This window comes from Chiloscyllium plagiosum, unplaced genomic scaffold (assembly GCF_037043375.1).
Source record: "Chiloscyllium plagiosum isolate Xiang-an unplaced genomic scaffold, Cpla_swu_hap1 HiC_scaffold_42, whole genome shotgun sequence".
NCBI lineage: Eukaryota > Metazoa > Chordata > Chondrichthyes > Orectolobiformes > Hemiscylliidae > Chiloscyllium > Chiloscyllium plagiosum.
In genome coordinates this window covers 32,525,817-32,545,596 of record NW_028270180.1, presented here as the reverse complement: position 1 = coordinate 32,545,596, position 19,780 = coordinate 32,525,817, and the positions used below count along the sequence as shown (strand labels likewise).

Below are 19,780 nucleotides of genomic sequence, written 5' to 3'. Positions count from 1 at the left end.
GGGGCCAGGGAAACGGAAGTCTTGGAGGAGGTGGAGGGCGTGGGTGGTGTATTGAATGTATGTGGGGAGTTCCTGGACTAGGGGGGATAGGACAGTGTCGAGGTAGGTAGAGATGAGTTCAGTGGGGCAGGAGCATGCTGAGACAATGGGTCGGCCAGGGTGGTCAGGCTTGTGGATCTTGGGAAGGAGGTAGAACCGGGCAGTGCGGGGTTCCCGTACTATGAGATTGGAAGCTGTGGGTGGGAGATCTCCTGAGGTGATGAGGTTCTGTATGGTCTGGGAGATGATAGTTTGGTGATGGGGGGTGGGGTCATGGTTGAGGGGGCGGTAGGAAGAGGTGTCCTCGAGTTGGCGTTTGGCTTCAGCGGTATAGAGGTCAGTGCGCCAGACTACCACTGCGCCCTCTTTATCTGCTGGCTTGATGGTGAGGTTGGGATTGGAGCAGAGGGATTGGAGGGCTGCGCGTTGTGAGGGTGAGAGGTGGGAGTGGGGGAGGGGGGTAGACAGGTTGAGGCTTTCGATAAAGTTCCCCTGAGTAGGTTATTGCATAAAATAAGGAGGAATGGGATTGAGGGTGATTTAGCTGTTTGGATCAGAAATTGGCTAGTTGTAAGAAGACAGAGGGTGATGGGGTCATCCTGGAGTTCAGTTAGATTAGATTAGATTAGATTACTTACAGTGTGGAAACAGGCCCTTCAGCCCAACAAGTCCACACCGACCCGCCGAAGCGCAACCCACCCATACCCATTCCCCTACATCTAACACTACGGGCAATTTAGCGTGGCCAATTCACCTAACCTGCACATTTTTGGACAGTGGGAGGAAACCGGAGCACCCGGAGGAAATCCACGCAGACACGGGGAGAATGTGCAAACTCCACACAGTCAGTCGCCTGAGGCGGGAACATGATGATGTAACTGTACCCACATACCCCATGATGATGTAACTGTACCCACACCCACCACGATGATGTAACTGTACCCACATCCATCACGATGATGTAACTGTACCCACACCCACCACGATGATGTAACTGTACCCACACCCACCACGATGATGTAACTGTACCCACATCCATCACGATGATGTAACTGTACCCACATCCACCACGATGATGTAACTGTACCCACATCCACCACGATGATGTAACTGTACCCACATCCATCTCGATGATGTAACACTACCCACATACCCCATGATGATGTAACTGTACCCACATACCCCATGATGATGTAACTGTACCCACATAACCCATGATGATGTAACTGTACCCGCATCCACCACGATGATGTAACTGTACCCGCATCCACCACGATGATGTAACTGTACCCACATCCACCACGATGATGTAACTGTACCCACATCCACCACGATGTTGTAATTGTACCCACATCCATCTCGATGATGTAACACTACCCACATACCCCATGATGATGTAACTGTACCCACATACCCCATGATGATGTAACTGTACCCACACCCACCACGATGATGTAACTGTACCCACACCCACCATGATGATGTAACTGTACCCACATCCATCACGATGATGTAACTGTACCCACACCCACCATGATGATGTAACTGTACCCACATCCATCACGATGATGTAACTGTACCCACACCCACCATGATGATGTAACTGTACCCACATCCATCACGATGATGTAACTGTACCCACACCCACCATGATGATGTAACTGTACCCACATCCATCACGATGATGTAACTGTACCCACACCCACCATGATGATGTAACTGTACCCACATCCATCACGATGATGTAACTGTACCCACACCCACCATGATGATGTAACTGTACCCACATCCATCACGATGATGTAACTGTACCCACATCCATCACGATGATGTAACTGTACCCACACCCACCATGATGATGTAACTGTACCCACATCCATCACGATGATGTAACTGTACCCACACCCACCATGATGATGTAACTGTACCCACATCCATCACGATGATGTAACTGTACCCACACCCACCATGATGATGTAACTGTACCCACATCCATCATGATGATGTAACTGTACCCACATCCATCATGATGATGTAATTGTACCCACATCCATCATGATGTTGTAACTGTACCCACATTCACCACGATGATATAACTGTTCCCACACCCACCACAAAGCTGTAACTGTACCCACATCCATCATGAAGATGTAATTGTACCCACATCCATCACGATGTTGTAATTGTACCCACATCCATCACAATGATGTAACACTACCAACACCCACCACGATGATGTAACTGTACCCACATCCGCCCATCAACTTTGGCTCACCCATCTCTGGACTCATAGCAGAAGCAGTAATGCAAAGGTTAGAACAAACAGTCTTACTGCAAATTCAACCCAAACTCTGGGTCAGATATGTAGATGACACCTTTGTCATCATTAAAAACACAGAAATAGAGAACACACACCGGATCATCAATGCCACACTCACAGGAATCCGATTCACTAGAGAGGAAGAAAAGGACAACCAACTCCCATTCCTAGACATGATGGTACAGAGAACACCGAATGGAGAATTCACCACAAAGGTATACAGGAAAGTCACACACACAGACCAAGTCCTGAACTACGAAAGCAACCACCCCAACACACACAAAAAAAGTTGCATCAAGACACTATTCAAAAGGGCCACAACACACTGCAGTACACCAGAACTGCAAAAAGAGGAAGAAGAACACCTATACAATGTATTCACCAAAAATGGATACCTGCTCAATTTCATCAACGGATGCCTAAGGGAAAGACAACGGAACGAGGACATGCCACAACCCAAAGGACTAGCCACACTACCATACATTCAGAGCATTTCTGAACTGACAGCCAGACAACTGCGACCACTAGGACTCATAACAGCACACAAACCAACAGCCATTCTCAGACAACAACTCACCAGAACGAAGGACCCGATACCCAGCATGAGCAAAACCAATGTCGTGTACAAAATCCCATGCAAGGACTGCACAAAACACTACATAGGACAAACAGGAAGACAGCTAACGATCCGCATCCATGAACACTAACTAGCCATGAAACGACACGACCAGCTATCCTTAGTAGCCACACACGCAGACGACAAGCAACATGAATTCGACTGGGACAACACTACTATTATAGGACAAGCCAACCAGAGAACAGCCAGGGAATTCCTAGAGGCATGGCACTCATCCACAGATTCAATCAATAAGCACATCGACCTGGACCCAATATACCGGCCACTGCAGTAGACAGCTGGAACTGACAACCGGAAGCGGCAGATTCAAACCACTATAAATACCGGAGGAAAGATCACAGAAGCGCTTCACAGGAGGCTCCCAAGCACTGAGGATGTCACCTAGACAGGGGACGAAACGTCTGCAACACAAATTCCCAGCTCGGCGAACAGAACCACAACAACGAGCACCCGAGCTACAAATCTTCTCACAAACTTTGATCATGATGATGTAACTCTACCCACATCCACCACGATGATGTAACTCTACCCACATCCACCACGATGATGTAACTGTACCCACATTTTAAAAACATAAAAATTTCTATCCTTTTATTATCTTGTTTGTTACCTCCTCAAAGAATTCTAGTGGGTGGCACAGTGGATCAGTGGTTAGCACTGCTGCCTCACAGCACCAGGGTCCCAGGTTTGATTCCAGCCTAGTGTGACTGTCTGTGTGGAGTTTGCACATTCGCCCCGTGTCTGCGTGGGTTTCCTCTGGGTGCTCCAGATTCCCCCCACAGTCCAAAGATGTGTGGGTCAGGTGAATTGGCCATGCTAAATTACCCGTAGTGTTAGGTGTATTAGTCAGAGGAAAATGGGTCTGGGTGGGTTACTCTTTGGAGGGTCGATGTGGACTGGTTGGACCGAAGGGCCTGTTTCAACATTGTAAGGAATCTAATCTAATCCATCATGATGATGTAACTGTACCCACATTCATCACGATGTTGTAATTGTACCCACATCCATCACAATGATGTAACTGTACTTACATGCATCATGATGGTGTAACTGTACCCACATTTACCATGATGATGTAACTGTACCCACACCCACCACGATGATGTAACTGTACCCACATCCATCCCGATGATGTAACTGTACCTACATCCATCATGATGATGTAACTGTACCTACATCCACCATGATGATGTAACTGTACCCACATCCATCTCGATGATGTAACACTACCCACATCCCCCATGATGATGTAACTGTACCCACACCCACCATGATGATGTAACTGTACCCACACCCACCACGATGATGTAACTGTACCCACATCCATCCCGATGATGTAACTGTACCTACATCCATCATGATGTAACTGTACCCACATCCATCATGATGATGTAACTGTACCCACATCCATCCCGATGATGTAACTGTACCTACATCCACCACGATGATGTAACTGTACCCACATCCATCTCGATGATGTAACACTACCCACATCCCCCATGATGATGTAACTGTACCTACATCCACCACGATGATGTTACTGTACCCACATCCACCACGATGATGTTACTGTACCCACATCCACCACGATGATGTAACTGTACCCACACCCACCACGATGATGTAACTGTACCCACATCCATCACGATGATGTAACTGTACCCACATCCATCACGATGATGTAACTGTACCCACATCCACCATGATGATGTAACTGTACCCACATCCATCATGATGATGTAACTGTACCCACACCCACCATGATGATGTAACTGTACCCACATCCATCACGATGATGTAACTGTACCCACATCCATCTCAATGATGTAACTGTACCCACATCCACCACGATGATGTAACTGTACCCACATCCACCACGATGATGTAACTGTACCCACATCCACCACGATGATGTTACTGTACCCACATCCACCACGATGATGTAACTCTACCCACATCCATCACGATGATGTAACTCTACCCACATCCATCACGATGATGTAACTCTACCCACATCCATCTCAATGATGTAACTGTACCCACATCCATCATGATGATGTAACTGTACCCACATCCATCACGATGATGTAACTGTACCCACATCCACCATGATGATGTAACTGTACCCACATCCACCATGATGATGTAACTGTACCCACATCCACCATGATGATGTAACTGTACCCACATCCATCATGATGATGTAACTGTACCCACACCCACCATGATGATGTAACTGTACCCACATCCATCACGATGATGTAACTGTACCCACATCCATCTCAATGATGTAACTGTACCCACATCTACCACGATGATGTAACTGTACCCACATCCACCACGATGATGTTACTGTACCCACATCCACCACGATGATGTAACTCTACCCACATCCACCACGATGATGTAACTCTACCCACATCCATCACGATGATGTAACTCTACCCACATCCATCACGATGATGTAACTCTACCCACATCCACCACGATGATGTAACTGTACCCACATCCACCACGATGATGTAACTGTACCCACATCCATCTCAATGATGTAACTGTACCCACATCCACCACGATGATGTAACTGTACCCACATCCACCACGATGATGTAAATATACCCACACCCACCACGATGATGTAACTGTACCCACATCCATCACGATGATGTAAATATACCTACATCCCCCATCATGATGTAACTGTACCCATATACCCCACGAACCTGTAACTATACCCACATCCATCACAATGATGTAAAAGTGCCTGCATCCATCACTTCCTCTGGAACTTCATTCCACGCACAAACCACTCTCTGTAAAAAAGTATTGCCCCTCATGTCTTTTTTTAATTCTTTCTCCTCTCACCTCAAGAATAGGGCCCCTAATCTTGAAACCCCCACCCTGGGAAAAATACACCTGCCATTCATATTATCTCTACCCTTCATTATTTTATAAACCTCTAATGAGGTAACTTCTCAACCTCCTGTGCTCCAGTTTAAAAAGTCCCAGCCTATGCAGCCTCTCCTTATAACTCAAACCTTCCATTCCCAGCAACATCCTGTAAATCTTTTCTGAATCCTCTCCAGTTTAATAATATCCTTCCTATAACAGGGAAACCATAACTGGACATAGTACTCCAGAGCCCTGTACAAGTTCAACATAATGTCCAAGTTTGTCCAACTCAACTCAACTTAAAGGTCTAAGCAGTGAAGGCAACCATATTAAATGCCTTCTTAGCTACCATTTCAAAATGCGATCTTAACTTGAATCCCTAGATCTCTCTGTTATACAACACTGCCGAAGACCCTATTTTTAATTCTATAAGTCTGGTCTTTATTTGTTTTACCAAAATGCAATACCTCACATTTATCCAAATTAAACTACCTTTGCCATTCCTCAGCCCATTGACCCAATTAGAGTCATAGAGTCATAGAGATGTACAGCATGGAAACAGACCCTTTGGTCCAGCCCGTCCATGCCAACCAGATATCCCAACCCAATCCAGTCCCACTTGCCAGCACCCGGCCCATATCCCTCCAAACCCTTCCTATTCATATACCCATCCAGATGCCTTTTAAATGTTGCAATTGTACCAGCCTCCACCATTTCCTCTGGCAGTTCGTTCCATGCATGTACTACCTTCTGTGTGAAAAAGTTGCCCCTTAGGTCTCTTTTATGTCTTTCCCCTCTCACCCTAAACCTATGCCCTCTAATTCTTGACTCCCCGACCCCAGGGAAAAGACTTTGTCTATTTATCCTATCCATGCCACTCATTATTTTGTGAACCTCTATAAGGTCACCCGTCAGCCTCCGATGCTCTAGGGGAAAAAAACCCAGCTTGTTCAGCCTCTCCCAAAGCTCAAATCCTCCAGCCCTGGCAACATCCTTGCAAATCTTTGATCAAGATCTCTTTTTAATCTTAGATAAGATTCTTCACTGTCCACTATACCATCAATCTTGGTGTTATCTGCAAACTCACTAACCATGCCTTCCACATTCACATCTGAACCATTTATATTAATGACAAACAAAAGTAGAGTCTGCACCAATCACAGGCCTCCATCCCAAAAAACAACCCTCAACTGCCACCTTCTGTCTCTTCAACTGCCTCTAGTGCAAGTATATCCTTACTTAGGAAGGAGGCCAGAGCTACAGACAGTACGGCAGCCCTGTGGCTCAGTGGTTGGCACTGCTGCCTCACAGCGCTGGGGACCCAGGTTTGATTCCAGCCTCAGGAGACTGCCTATGTGGAGCTTTCGCATTCTCCCCGTGTCTGCATGGGTTTCCTCCGGGTGCTCTGGTTTCCTCCCACAGTCCAAAGATGTGCAGGTTAGGTGAATTGGCCACGCTAAATTGCCCATAGTGTTCAAGGATGTGTAGGTCAGGGAACGGGTCTGGGTGGGTTACTCTTCGGAGGGTCGGTGTGGATTTGTTGGGCCGAATGGTCTGTTTCCACACTCTAGGGATTCTATTCTTCTACTCGGTGCAGTCTCATGAAGCTGTGTATAGCTTTAGCAAGGCTTCCCTACTTTTAAACTTCAGCTTCCTTGTAATAAAAGCCAAATTTCCATTTGTCTTGTTAAATACTTGATGGATTTGTAAGCTAATTTGTTGTGATTCATGTACCAGCATAGCTAGATTCTTTTGTACCACATGGCTCTTTAGTCTCCCCATTTAAATAACATACTGCTTTTTTTCTATCCTTCCTCCCAAAGTGGACAATCTCACATTTTTCCCACACTACTCTTCACCTGCTGATTCACTTAACCTATCTGTGCCCTTTCGCAGACACTTGATGTCTTCCTCACAAATTGCTTTCCTATCTCTCTTTGATCATCAGCAAATTTGGCTCCAATATACACAGTCATTGATATTGTTATAAAGCAGAGGTTGCCTTCCTCTGAGAACTAAAACTACAACACCCAAAGAAGTGAACTTCACCCTATAATCTGTAAAAGGAGTGTGAATAATGGTATAACCTGCTTTTCAGCAACTTCCAATGGTTAAATAAAATAAATTCCTGGTGGGCGGCACAGTGGCACAGTGGTTAGCACTGCTGCCTCACAGCGCCTGAGACCAGGGTTCAATTCCTGCCTCAGGCGACTGACTGTGTGGAGTTTGCACTTCTCCCAGTGTCTGCGTGGGTTTCCTCCGGGTGCTCCGGTTTCCTCCCACAGTCCAAAGATGTGCAGGTCAGGTGAATTGGCCATGCTAAATTGCCCGTAGTGTTAGGTAAGGGGTAAATGTAGGGGCATGGGTGGGTTGCGCTTTAGCAGGTCAGTGTGGACTTGTTGGGCCGAAGGGCCTGTTTCCACGCTGTAATGTAATCTAAAAAAAAAATCTCACTTCAAACTCAACAAGTAACAATTTACTTATCTAACTCTAACAGTGAAAAAATTAACAAACTATTTACAAACTGAGTAAATCCATTCTAACTACGAACTATTTTCAAATAAAACAAGATTCTAATAGTATGCTGTTCCAATAAACAGAGATCCCACTCATTACAAAATATCAGGAAGTACAGCTAAATGATGTGTCTTTTATATACCTACGTTGTTAAAACCATCTGATTTAAATTTAATAGGTTCGATGTAAATGTTTCAGTTCATGCACTCACCTGCAAACCCCCGAGCTGTTGCTCACAGATCTTCTTTCCCAATCTGTAAGCACAGAAAAAAATACCATCCTTTAAAGGCACTACTTAATACTCTCCCCCTATCACTTTACAAACACCAACTTCAATATAGAATATAAACAATCAAGGCCCCATTATTGATCATGGAATTCCCTACAGTCCAGAAAAAGATCATTTGGCCCATCCAGTCTGCACCAACCCGCTAAAGAACATCCCCCACAGACCCAGCCCCTTTCACTACTACCATAGCTCTGCATTTACTATGGCCATCCACCTAACCTGTAAATCTTTGGACTGTGGGAGGTAACAGGAGCACCAGGAGGAAGCTCACACAGACACAGGAGAACATACAAACGCCAAACACACCCAAGGCTGGAATTAAATCCAAGTCCCTGATGCTATGAGGCAGCAGTGCTAACCACTGAGCTGCCCAATCCCTATGATTCTACTAGGTTACAGCTTGCCAAACTCTAAATGATCCCTTTATCTGCAGTCTATTTTTCTTATTCATTGACTATTTCTCTATCTAAGCTGATATTATATATCTGCATAGGTTACTCCTATGCAGTAACCTATCCGTTTAAGCAAGTGCATTTCAAAATCTAAATAAACTATATCCACAAGTTTCCCGATGAAGGGCTTTTGTCCAAAACATCGATTCTCCTGTTCCTTGGATGCTGCATAATCTGCTGTGCTTTTCCAGCACCACACTCTCGACCCTGATCTCCAGCAACTGCAGTCCACACTTTCTCCTATACATCCACAAGTTCTCCTGTGTTCATGTTACTTGTTACGTCCTCGAAGAACCGGAATGAATTTGTATAACAAGATTTTCATTTCACAAAACTGTGTTGACATTGCCTGATTATATTATGCATTTCTAAATGCCATGCTCTAAAATCCTTACTAAAAGAGTCCAACATTTTCCCAATGATAGGTGCTAGGTTAACTGGCCTTTAGTTTCCTGCTTTCTGTCTCCTTCCTTTCTTGAATATTGCTATTGTTGCAATTTTCCAGTGTGCAGACTTTTCCAAAATGTAAGAAATTGTAGAAGATTGCAACCAGTGTAACCAAACTTTGCAGATACTTCCTTTAAAGTCTGAGAATGCAAGTCATCCAGTCCAGGGGATTTGTCAGCCTTTAATTACAATAGTTCTCTTCTTCTCTGGTGATTGGACTATTCCAATTGCCTCCCACCCCTTTGTCAGCTCTCAGTGGAACAATCCAGTCAGTTTCATTGGCCCATTATTTCCCCATTTCTCGCAAGTCTCCATCCAGTTTGTTGTTGACATCAATAATTATTGGTGGGTTTGACACCATTACCACACACTTTCTCACACTCCCTCTGCAACACTTCAGCAAGGTGAAAGTTATTCTTCTAAATTTAAATGCGAACTCTTATATTTTTCAGAGCAAGGAAATGAACGCAGACAGCATATGATCAGGCTGCTGACATACCTGCCCGGGGTCCCATTTGCCAATCTCACTTTGGATCATCGGATGTTCTACAAAATGGGTAGAACCTTTGCCCAAATGGACAAGGCTCTGCATGAGGTATTTAATGATTGAGCTTCGTATTTCAGAAAGTACAGACATGGGCTCTGAACCTCCTGTTAGCTCCAAGCATTGGTGACCGATAACAGTGTACATCAGATTCTTTAATCATCTGGTTTTAATCCCTGAACAAAGCAATTTACTCCCCTTCTGTCATGCCAGTGAGGTTTACAGCTCCATGATTGAAAATCTGTCCCTATGTAAAAGATATTCAGCGTGAGTGCTGTTGGGTATAAAGCAGCTCCAAAGATGCAGTGCTGGACAGTCCCAATTCAGTTTCTGGAGTTTTGTAGCTCTGGGACCTGAACTACTCTGAACCAAAGTATTGTGAGTCTCAGTGCATCTTTGGAGCCCCTATGTCACTGTCCACCTGTTCAGGAGGATTGGGAACTGGAATGGGCTTCTTAATGGGCACGTGCTTATAATCATTGAACTGGAACAGCAAAGATGAGAGACTCCATGACTGAGGCACCACTACAGCAGAGGACACACCAGCATTTCACACCCAGTATAGGCTCGTGGGGCCAAAAGACCACCTCCTACTCTGTACAGGAGAATTTTATGCAATTCGTTTTTGTGAATTATTATTTATCTGCTTCCACTGCTCTTTAAGACAGCATGTTCCAGATTACATCTCACTAAGTAAGTGTCATAGAGATCTATAATTCTGAAAAAGGCCCTTCAGCCCATCATGTTCAGCCTAGTCAAAAAACCACCAAATTGTTTTAATCCCATTTTCGAGCACTTGGCCCCAGAGCCTTGTATGCTTTAGCATCACAAGTACACACTACAATACTTCAGTATGATGAGGATTTCTGCCTCTATTGGCAACGAATTTCAGGTTTCCACGAACCTCTTTAAAAAGTAGTTTCTTACCTTCTACCCTGTCTCTGTCCCTCATAATTTTCTACATTTTCATGAAAGAGAAGAATGAGTACAATCCGTGCTTGGACCCCAATTCTTCAGAATCTAGATCAATGATTTGAATGTGGAGTTTAAATATAGTACTTCTAACGTTGTGATGACACAACACTGGGTGGGAATGTGTGTTGTGAGGATGATGCAAAGAGGTTTTAAAGGGATTGAGACGGGCTGAGTGTGTGGACAAATTGAAATACATTTGCAAACGTATCCACTTTGGAGGGAGGAACAGAGGTCATGCTGTTTCTTAAAAGAAGAAAGATTGGCAAATATCGATGTCTAAAGAGACCTGGGTGTCCTTGTACTTAGGTCATTGCAGGTACAGAAAACAATTAGGAAGACAAATGGTATGTTGTCCTTTGTTGCAAAAGAATTTGAACTGTTTTGCTTTAATTGTATCGCATTTTGATGAGACATACCTGGATTGCTACAATGGTCCCTTTTCCTAAGGAAGAATATATTTGGTGGGTGTGCAGCAGAAGCTCTCACAGATTAATTCCCAGGATGAGTGGACTGTTTTCTGAGGAGACATTAAAGAGTCTAGGCCTGTATCATCGAGGGTTTAGAAGAGTGAGAGGTAATCTCAAAAACTTACAAAATTCTTAAACAGCCAGATAATGTAGATCCAGAAGGGAAGTTTCACAAGGCTACAAATACAGAACTGTGACGATAGTCTTAGAATAAGGTACAGGCCACTTGAAACTGAGATGAGAATGAATTTCTTTGGAATTTTCTATCCCAGAGGGCTGTGAAAGCTCAGTCAGTGGACATGCCCAAGACAGAAAATGATAACTTGTTGGATACTACTGTAGTAAGGTATGGAATAGCAGGAAAAATGGGAGAAAAAGAGAAAACTGAAATTGACAATTAACCATTATCCAGGCTGAATGGCCTACTCCTGTTCTCATGTTCATAAAACGAAGACATGATAATTTAAAAGCTGATTTTAAATGTTCATTCATGGAACTATAGCATGTCCTGCAGAATTGTTTCAGTTATAATGTAGAACAAGATAAGAGAAAGATATAAAACATCTGTACCAAACAGAAGTTGCTGGAGAAACCGTGTTGGTCTGGCAGCAGGTTCTGAAGAACATGCAGCATGGTGGCTCAGTGCTTAGCAACCCGGTGCTAACCCGGGTTCCTGTTATGGGCGACTGTCTGTGTGGAGTTTGCATATTCTCCCTGTGTCTGCGTGCTTTGGTTTGCTCCCACAGTCCAAAGATATGCAGGTTAAGTGGATTGGCCATGCTAAATTGCCCATAGTGTTCAGGGACATGGAGGCTAGGGGGAATTAGCCATGGGAAATACAGGGTTACAAGGATAGGTTGCTCTTTCAAGGGTTGGTGTGGACTCAAGGGGCTGAATGGCTTCCACGCTGTAGGGATTCTCTGTCTAAGAAGGGTCACCGGACCTGAAATGTTAACTCTGCCATTTCTTAATAGATGCTGCCAGGGCTGTTGACTTGTTCCAGCAATTTCTGTTTTTGTTTTGGATTTTTCACATCCATAGTTCTTTGTTTTACAAATTGGTAGTGGATTGGGTTATATGGAACCCTCACAGCGTGGAAACAGGCCATTTTGCCCAAAAGGTCCACACCAACCTTTCAAAGATCATCACACCCATCCCCCATCCTATATTTCTCATGGCTAACACACCTAACTTACACATCTCAAAACACAATGGGCAATTTAGCATGGCTAATCCATTGAACATCTGTGGGAGGAAACCAGAGCACCCAGCAGAAACCCACACAGACACAGGGAGAATGTACAAACTTCACACAGACAATGACCCAAGACTGGAATCAAACCCAGGTCCCTGCTACTGTGGGGCAGCAGTGAAAACCACTGAACCACCAGAAACAACATGGCTTCAAAAGCTTGTATCAGTAATGATGGTTATGAAACTATCATTGATTGTTGTAAAGCCCCTCTAATTCACGCATATCCTTTAGGGAAGGACATCTTACCCAATCTGGCCTGCACGTGACTTCATACCCACAGCAATGCCATTGATTTTAAACTGCCCTCTGAAAAGAGTCACTCAGTTCATGGATAATTAGAGATGGACAATAAATGCAGGCCTTGCCAGCTACATGAAAGCATAAAATGTTTTGTCCTTTGATTAAATCCAAAGTTTGTAGTTGAAGTACTCATTTCTAAGTCTGTGTTTAATAGATGCATTTACTAAACTTGTGGAATTTGATGTCTATGAAAATGATTGATTTGATGAACAGAGTTAACCCTTCACAACATAATGACAGCTGGTTAGGCGAATATGGCAAAGCAGGAAGGTTTCCTGTTTCTGTTTGAGAGCTGTGAGGCTGACAGCCGACAACGCATTGTCTGAAAGGGGAATGAGTTCTTTCACCCAATCACGCAGAGTGGGCGGCACGGTGGCACAGTGGTTAGCACTGCTGCCTCACAGTGCTAGAAACCCGGGTTCAATTCCCGCCTCAGGCGACTGACTGTGTGGAGTTTTCACGTTCTCCCCGTGTCTGCGTAGGTTTCCTCCGGGTGCTCCGGTTTCCTCCCACAGTCCAAAGATGTGCAGGTCAGGTGAATTGGCCATGCTAAATTGCCCGTAGTGTTAGGGAAGGGGTAAATGTAGGGGTATGGGTGGGTTGCGCTTTGGCGGGGCGGTGTGGACTTGTTGGGCCGAAGGGCCTGTTTCCACACTGTAAGTAATCTAATGTAGATCTGATCAGATGAGAAGGACTGTACGATCAGCCTTTTCTTATTTCCTATTCGCAGTGACTCACACCGTTCGAGAATCAGTAACAGATTTCTCCCACTTTTAGGAGTTCTTTCACCCAACCACACAGAGTCTGCATCGGGAAGGGTTCAAGTGGGACCTTTCATATTTTCATCTCCTGGAAGAGTACCTGCCCGAAATAGAGGAAGGCGAAACACGGTCAATTGTCAAGCAAGTTCTTCAACAGTTCAAGGAGAAGTTACTCCCTAACCTCAGCAAATTCCGCAGAAGTAAGTTTGAATCTCATTGCAAAACTGGATGTGTTCCCAAAGCAGTTTGGTCACAGGATCATTGAATGTTACAGTGCAGTGCCATCTGAATGTTTGAAACACCTGGATTTAGCCCACTCATCCATTCACTCCCTATACCTAGAGCTTTTTCAGCTCCTGATTGAACAATTTCATGGAGACACAGATGGAAGATTTTATTCTCACTGGGAGTTTGGAGGGGGAGGGGGGGAGAGTGTGGGATGTTAGAAATTTGAATTACTTTATCCATCTCCCTCAAAGCCTCACTTGATCCCTAAATTCTTCAATGTTAAAACTACCCCACCACTCATTGCATTGAAGTTAAAGATTTATCACCCTGTTGGAATGGACCTCTTTGCGAAAACTGTATTCCCCACTGTTGCTCCTTTGACAGTCTGTTCTTCAACTATATAGAACAAAATCTCTTCTCGTATCTCCTCTCACGCTTTTGTTGAGGATCTTAAATGTTTGCCCTCTACACAGATCCTTTGGAGATGATGTTCCTGTTAGAACCTTGTTCATATGATATAGAATACTGTCTAATCTCCTTTGACCATGTCCCCATGACAAATGTTCCTGTTATGGAGCAGACCAGACTCTCTCCAAATATTTTAAGAAGGTAGCTTAGTACCTAACTTTTCTTATTTTAAAGGCATATGTGCAATGTTTGTTCCACATGCAATGCAGCTAGCCAAAGCATTTGACGTTAAACAAAACACAATTTATTTAAGCACTCTAGTTAAAATACAACCAAAGAAAGAGAAATTTAAAATAACTTAACTCTGTTGGTAAACTTAACTGAATAATAGATACAATGACCTTTTGCTAATTAAGCTATTGAATGATTGCAGTCTTTTTAACATGGCTTTTCCCAGGCATTATTCATGGAGATTGCAACGAGTACAACATTCTGCTAGCGCCAGTGGATTATTTGGCTGATGGTATGACAGACAGATCCAGCACAACACACCCACAACCGGAATTCCGCATCTCTGCAATCCTGGACTTTGGTGACCTGAGCTACGGCTGCTTTGTGTATGAACTGGCCATCAGCATCATGTATCTGATGACCCAGAGCACAGAGCCCCTCAGTGTGGGGGGGCACGTCATGGCAGGTTTTGAGAGTATCATCCCACTGACAGAGGACGAACGTGATGCTCTGTTCCTGCTGGTGCTCTGCAGGTTTTCTCAATCACTGCTTATCGCCAGCCACAGTGTGTTACTGCATCCCGAGAATGAGGAATACATCATGGTGACAGTGCGGAAAGGCTGGCGGTGTCTGCACCAGCTGTGGCAGCTCGGCAAAGAGGCAGTCGAGAGGATCTGGTTTGACACAGCCAGGTCCTATTAGAGCGAGAGTGGGTAAGAGCTGAGTCAGTGATGAGGAGAGAACAAAGATCCCAAACTGTTTCTGCATCACCTCCCATCCTCCCTTAGAGACTGAAGCAGAGTTACGTTCTTTTCTCATTCCTCTTCCTCACCTCGCTCTTTAAAGTCTGAAACTGAACAGGAAGATGCCATTTGGTCCACTTCTGTCCCTTGGACAGACCTTGGATGGCCCGGTCTATGGGAAACTCTGCTGGGTCTGTTTAATTTTGGGGTAAGTGATGCCTCCAACTCACACCTGAAGAGGTCAGGACTATAAACCTCCCCGTAGGTTTGATCATTGTCATTCTGTATGGTGAACAACCCATGTCAGTTTGTCCCTTGTCCCTGTCAGACTGTCGTCTCTCCCTGGCAGACTGTCGTGTCTTCCCCCTGGCAGACTGTCGTGTCTTCCCCCTGGCAGACTGTCGTGTCTCCCCTGTCAGACTGTCGTCTCTCCCCCTGTCAGACTGTCGTCTCTCCCCCCCCCCCGTTAGACTTTCGTGTCTCCCCCCCGTTAGACTTTCGTCTTTCTCCCTTTCTCCCCCCGTCAGATTGTCATCTCTCACCCCCCGTCAGAATGTTGTCTCTCTTCCCCCCCCTCCCGTCAGACTGTTGTCTCTTCCCCCCCATCAGACTGTCGTCTCTTCCCCCCCGTCAGACTGTCGTCTCTTCCCCCCCCGTCAGACTATCGTCTCTTCCCCCCCCCGTCAGACTGTCGTCTCTCTCCCCCCGTCAGACTGTCGTCTCTCTCCCCCCGTCAGACTGTCGTCTCTCCCCCCGTCAGACTGTCGTCTTTCTCCCTTTCTCCCCCCGTCAGACTGTCATCTCTCACCCCCCGTCAGAATGTTGTCTCTCCCCCCCCCCCGTCAGACTGTTGTCTCTTCCCCCCCGTCAGACTGTCGTCTCTTCCTCCCCATCAGACTATCGTCTCTTCCCCACCCCGTCAGACTGTCGTCTCTTCCCCCCCCCCGGCAGACTGTCGTCTCTTCCCCCCCGTCAGACTGTCATCTCTTCCCCCCCCCCCCCCCGTCAGACTGTCGTCTCTTCCCCCCCGTCAGACTGTCATCTCTTCCCCCCCCCCCCCGTCAGACTGTCGTCTCTTCCCCCCATCAGACTGTCATCTCTTCCCCCCCCCCCGTCAGACTGTCGTCTGTCTCCCGTGTCACACTGTCCCTGTCTGACACTCCCATGTCTATGTCAGACTGTCCCTGTCAAGGTTATCCTGTATCTATGTCAGATTGTCCCGTGTCCCTGTCAGACTGTCCTATTCCCATGTCAGATTGCCCTGCCAGACAGTCACAAATCCCTGTCAGACTGTCCCATGTCGCTGTCAGATTGTCCTGCATCCATGTCAGACTGTCCACATCAGACTGTCCCATGTCCTGGTTTCCAGCATCTGCAGTCCTCACCTTTGCCTAGTTGATTTTAATTGCACTGTGAATCCTCTTGCAAGGATGCCTACCTTGAAGAAATTCTCCTTCTCTCTCCACAAGAATCTCAGTGAGTCTCTCTCTCTCACTGCAACCTGCAGATGCATCAATGTGGATTTCACCAGTTTCCTCATTTCTCCCCCCCCCCCAACTTACCTCAGTTCCAACCTTCCAGCTCAGCACCGTCTTCATGACCTATCCACTCCACCCTCCACTCTGACCTATCACCTCCACCCCCACCCCCATTCACCTATTGTACACTTTGATACCTTCTCCCCAGCCCCCCCCCCCACCCACATTTATCTCTCCACTCTGGAGGCTTCCTGCCTCTATTCCTGATGAAGAGATTTTGCCCGAAACGTCGATTTTCGTGCTCCTCAGATGCTGCCTGACCTGCTGTGCTTTTCCAGCACCACTCTGATCTAAACTCTGGTTTCCAGCATCGGCAGTCTGCACTTTTGCCCTGTCAGACTGTCCCTATCAGACTGTCCTGTGTCCCTGTCAGACTGTCAATGTCAGACTGTCCTGTATCCCTGTCAGACTGTCAATGTCAGACTGTCCTGTGTTCCTGTCAGACTGTCCCTGTCAGACTGTCCTGTGTCCCTGTCAGACTGTCAATGTCAGACTGTCCTGTGTCCCTGTCAGACTGTCCATGTCAGATTGTCCTGTGTCCCTGTCATACTGTCAATGTCAGACTGTCCCGTGTCCCTGTCAGACTGTCCATGTCAGATTGTCCTGTGTCCCTGTCATACTGTCAATGGCAGACTGTCCTGTGTTCCTGTCAGACTGTCCTGCGTCCCTGTCAGACTGTAGATGTCAGACTGTCCTGTGTTCCTGTCAGACTGTCCCTGTCAGATTGTCCTGTGTCCCTGTCCGACTGTCAATGTCAGACTGTCCTGTGTCCCTGTCAGACTGTCAATGTCAGACTGTCCTGTGTTCCTGTCAGACTGTCCCTGTCAGACTGTCCTGTGTCCCTGTCAGACTGTCAATGTCAGACTGTCCTGTGTCCCTGTCAGACTGTCCATGTCAGATTGTCCTGTGTCCCTGTCATACTGTCAATGTCAGACTGTCCCGTGTCCCTGTCAGACTGTCCATGTCAGATTGTCCTGTGTCCCTGTCATACTGTCAATGTCAGACTGTCCTGTGTTCCTGTCAGACTGTCCTGCGTCCTTGTCATACTGTCCATGTCAAACTGTCCTGTGTCCCTGTCAGACTGTCCCTGTCAGATTGTCCTGTGTCCTTGTCATACTATGTCAACTGTCCTGTGTCCCTGTCAGACTGTCAATGTCAGACTGCCCTTTGTCTGTGTCAGAAATTTCCCTTTCAAACTGTCTTGTGTCTGCGTCAGATTGTCCCTGTTGGAATGTGCTGTTTTCTGTTATCCTCAGGATGGGCTTATCAAAATGTAGCTATTGACTGGGACAAGCTCCCTCTACAGGTGTGTAGGTTAGATTGATCTTAGATTAAGATAAATGCTTGGTACCACATCATGGGCCAAAGGGCCTGAACTGTACTGTGCTGTTCTATGTTCAATGTCAATACAGAAACTGAGCAAAATTCCCATCTCAAATTTCCATCAATGTAATTGGCTTTAGGTTGGTTTTCCCTCATGGGTGGGTGAATCTGCCCCTTCCTGTGCTCCACCAGTCCTTATTGGGCCTGTGCAGAGAACCACAACCCCAGAACCTCTCCACCTCAGAACTTGGCCAGGCTGTAACATGACTGATGAGGCCCCTCGCGATATGAAGAAATCAACAACAGGGATAAAACTTTCAAAGCAGAGTGAGGCTATTTAAAGGTGAAATCAGCAAATATTTCTTCAAGCAAAGGGCAGTTGCTGTACAAAAGGCTGCAGCCACTGACCGTCAGTCGCAGGTTCCAAGATTGAGATGGATTGCTGGATAAGGAATTAAGGAATACAGAGTGAAGGCAGAAGAGTGAGGTAGGGCCTGCCATGGTTTTGGATATTACAGGCTGATAAGGCAGAATGGCCTCCTGTTCCCAAATTGCTAAACACTGCCACCTCCTGATCACAACCAGCAGTTGTAGTGACAGATGTTGGTGTTTGAACGAAGGGCCAGACATTTGCTGGTTACTCAGCAACTGTGTGCATTGGGTTAACAAGTCTAACCTTGCTGCAGAAAAATGATACTATAAGAAAACGATGTGTGTAATGGTTACTATCTAACAGACCATGTAATATTTGGACAATAAATGGGTAACTTCTGCCATTTTTGTTGACTCTATCTGACAGAAAATGACATTCCTGGTGGATGTAATAATATGTTTGTTAATCACAAATATCAGGAACTCGTGTTATTGGGTTGAAGGGAAAGGTGTTAGAGGATTTGTTGGCTGATGTGCATCCAGTTAATTCACTGGTTTTGCAATAGCTGAGAGCAGGAAGAGGCCATTTGGCCCTTGAGCCTATTCCACCCCAGTAAGCTGATCGTGTATTGCAACTGCACTTCTCACATTTTATGATTCTTCTACAAAAATCCATCAATCCCAGTCCTGAATAAACTCCATGGCTGGACATCTATAATCCTTTAGGGAAGACAATTCCAAGCATTCACAATTTTGAGTGAAGGCATTCCTCACCACAGATGTAAATGCTTGAACAGGTTGGGGAATTTTGGGATTGGAAGTGGAAGTGATAGGCAGGAGTGGGTGAAAGAGAGTATTGTTGAGCAATCAGTCTTATCCCAACAGCAAAGAACTGAAAAGGAATTGAAAGGAAGGGGAAAACCTCCTGTGTTCCCACTTGGTGCTATTGAACTATGTTTTCTTTGTTTTTTCCTTTTTCTACTCTAAATATCCAAGCCTTGTCAGTCTGATTGCTTTGTGAGGGGAGAGTTTAAGAATAGGC

The 19,780-nt window shown here is 45.7% G+C and overlaps 1 protein-coding gene across 2 annotated transcripts in view; it reads left to right on the top strand.

The window, feature by feature from the left end:
* Positions 1-19,780, top strand: part of LOC122542456 (hydroxylysine kinase-like) — a 58,395-nt gene that overhangs the window by 20,789 nt on the left and 17,826 nt on the right. The window contains exons 4-6 of one of the 2 annotated variants that reach the window (XM_087982060.1): positions 10,046-10,188; positions 13,912-14,095; positions 14,989-16,029. In XM_087982060.1, the coding sequence (XP_087838186.1) occupies positions 10,046-10,188; positions 13,912-14,095; positions 14,989-15,464 (803 nt within the window). In that variant the 3' untranslated portion in view covers positions 15,465-16,029. Of the gene's footprint in view, positions 1-10,045; positions 10,189-13,911; positions 14,096-14,988; positions 16,030-19,780 lie in introns of those variants that run through there. The other variant, XM_087982061.1, reaches the window with a different exon arrangement.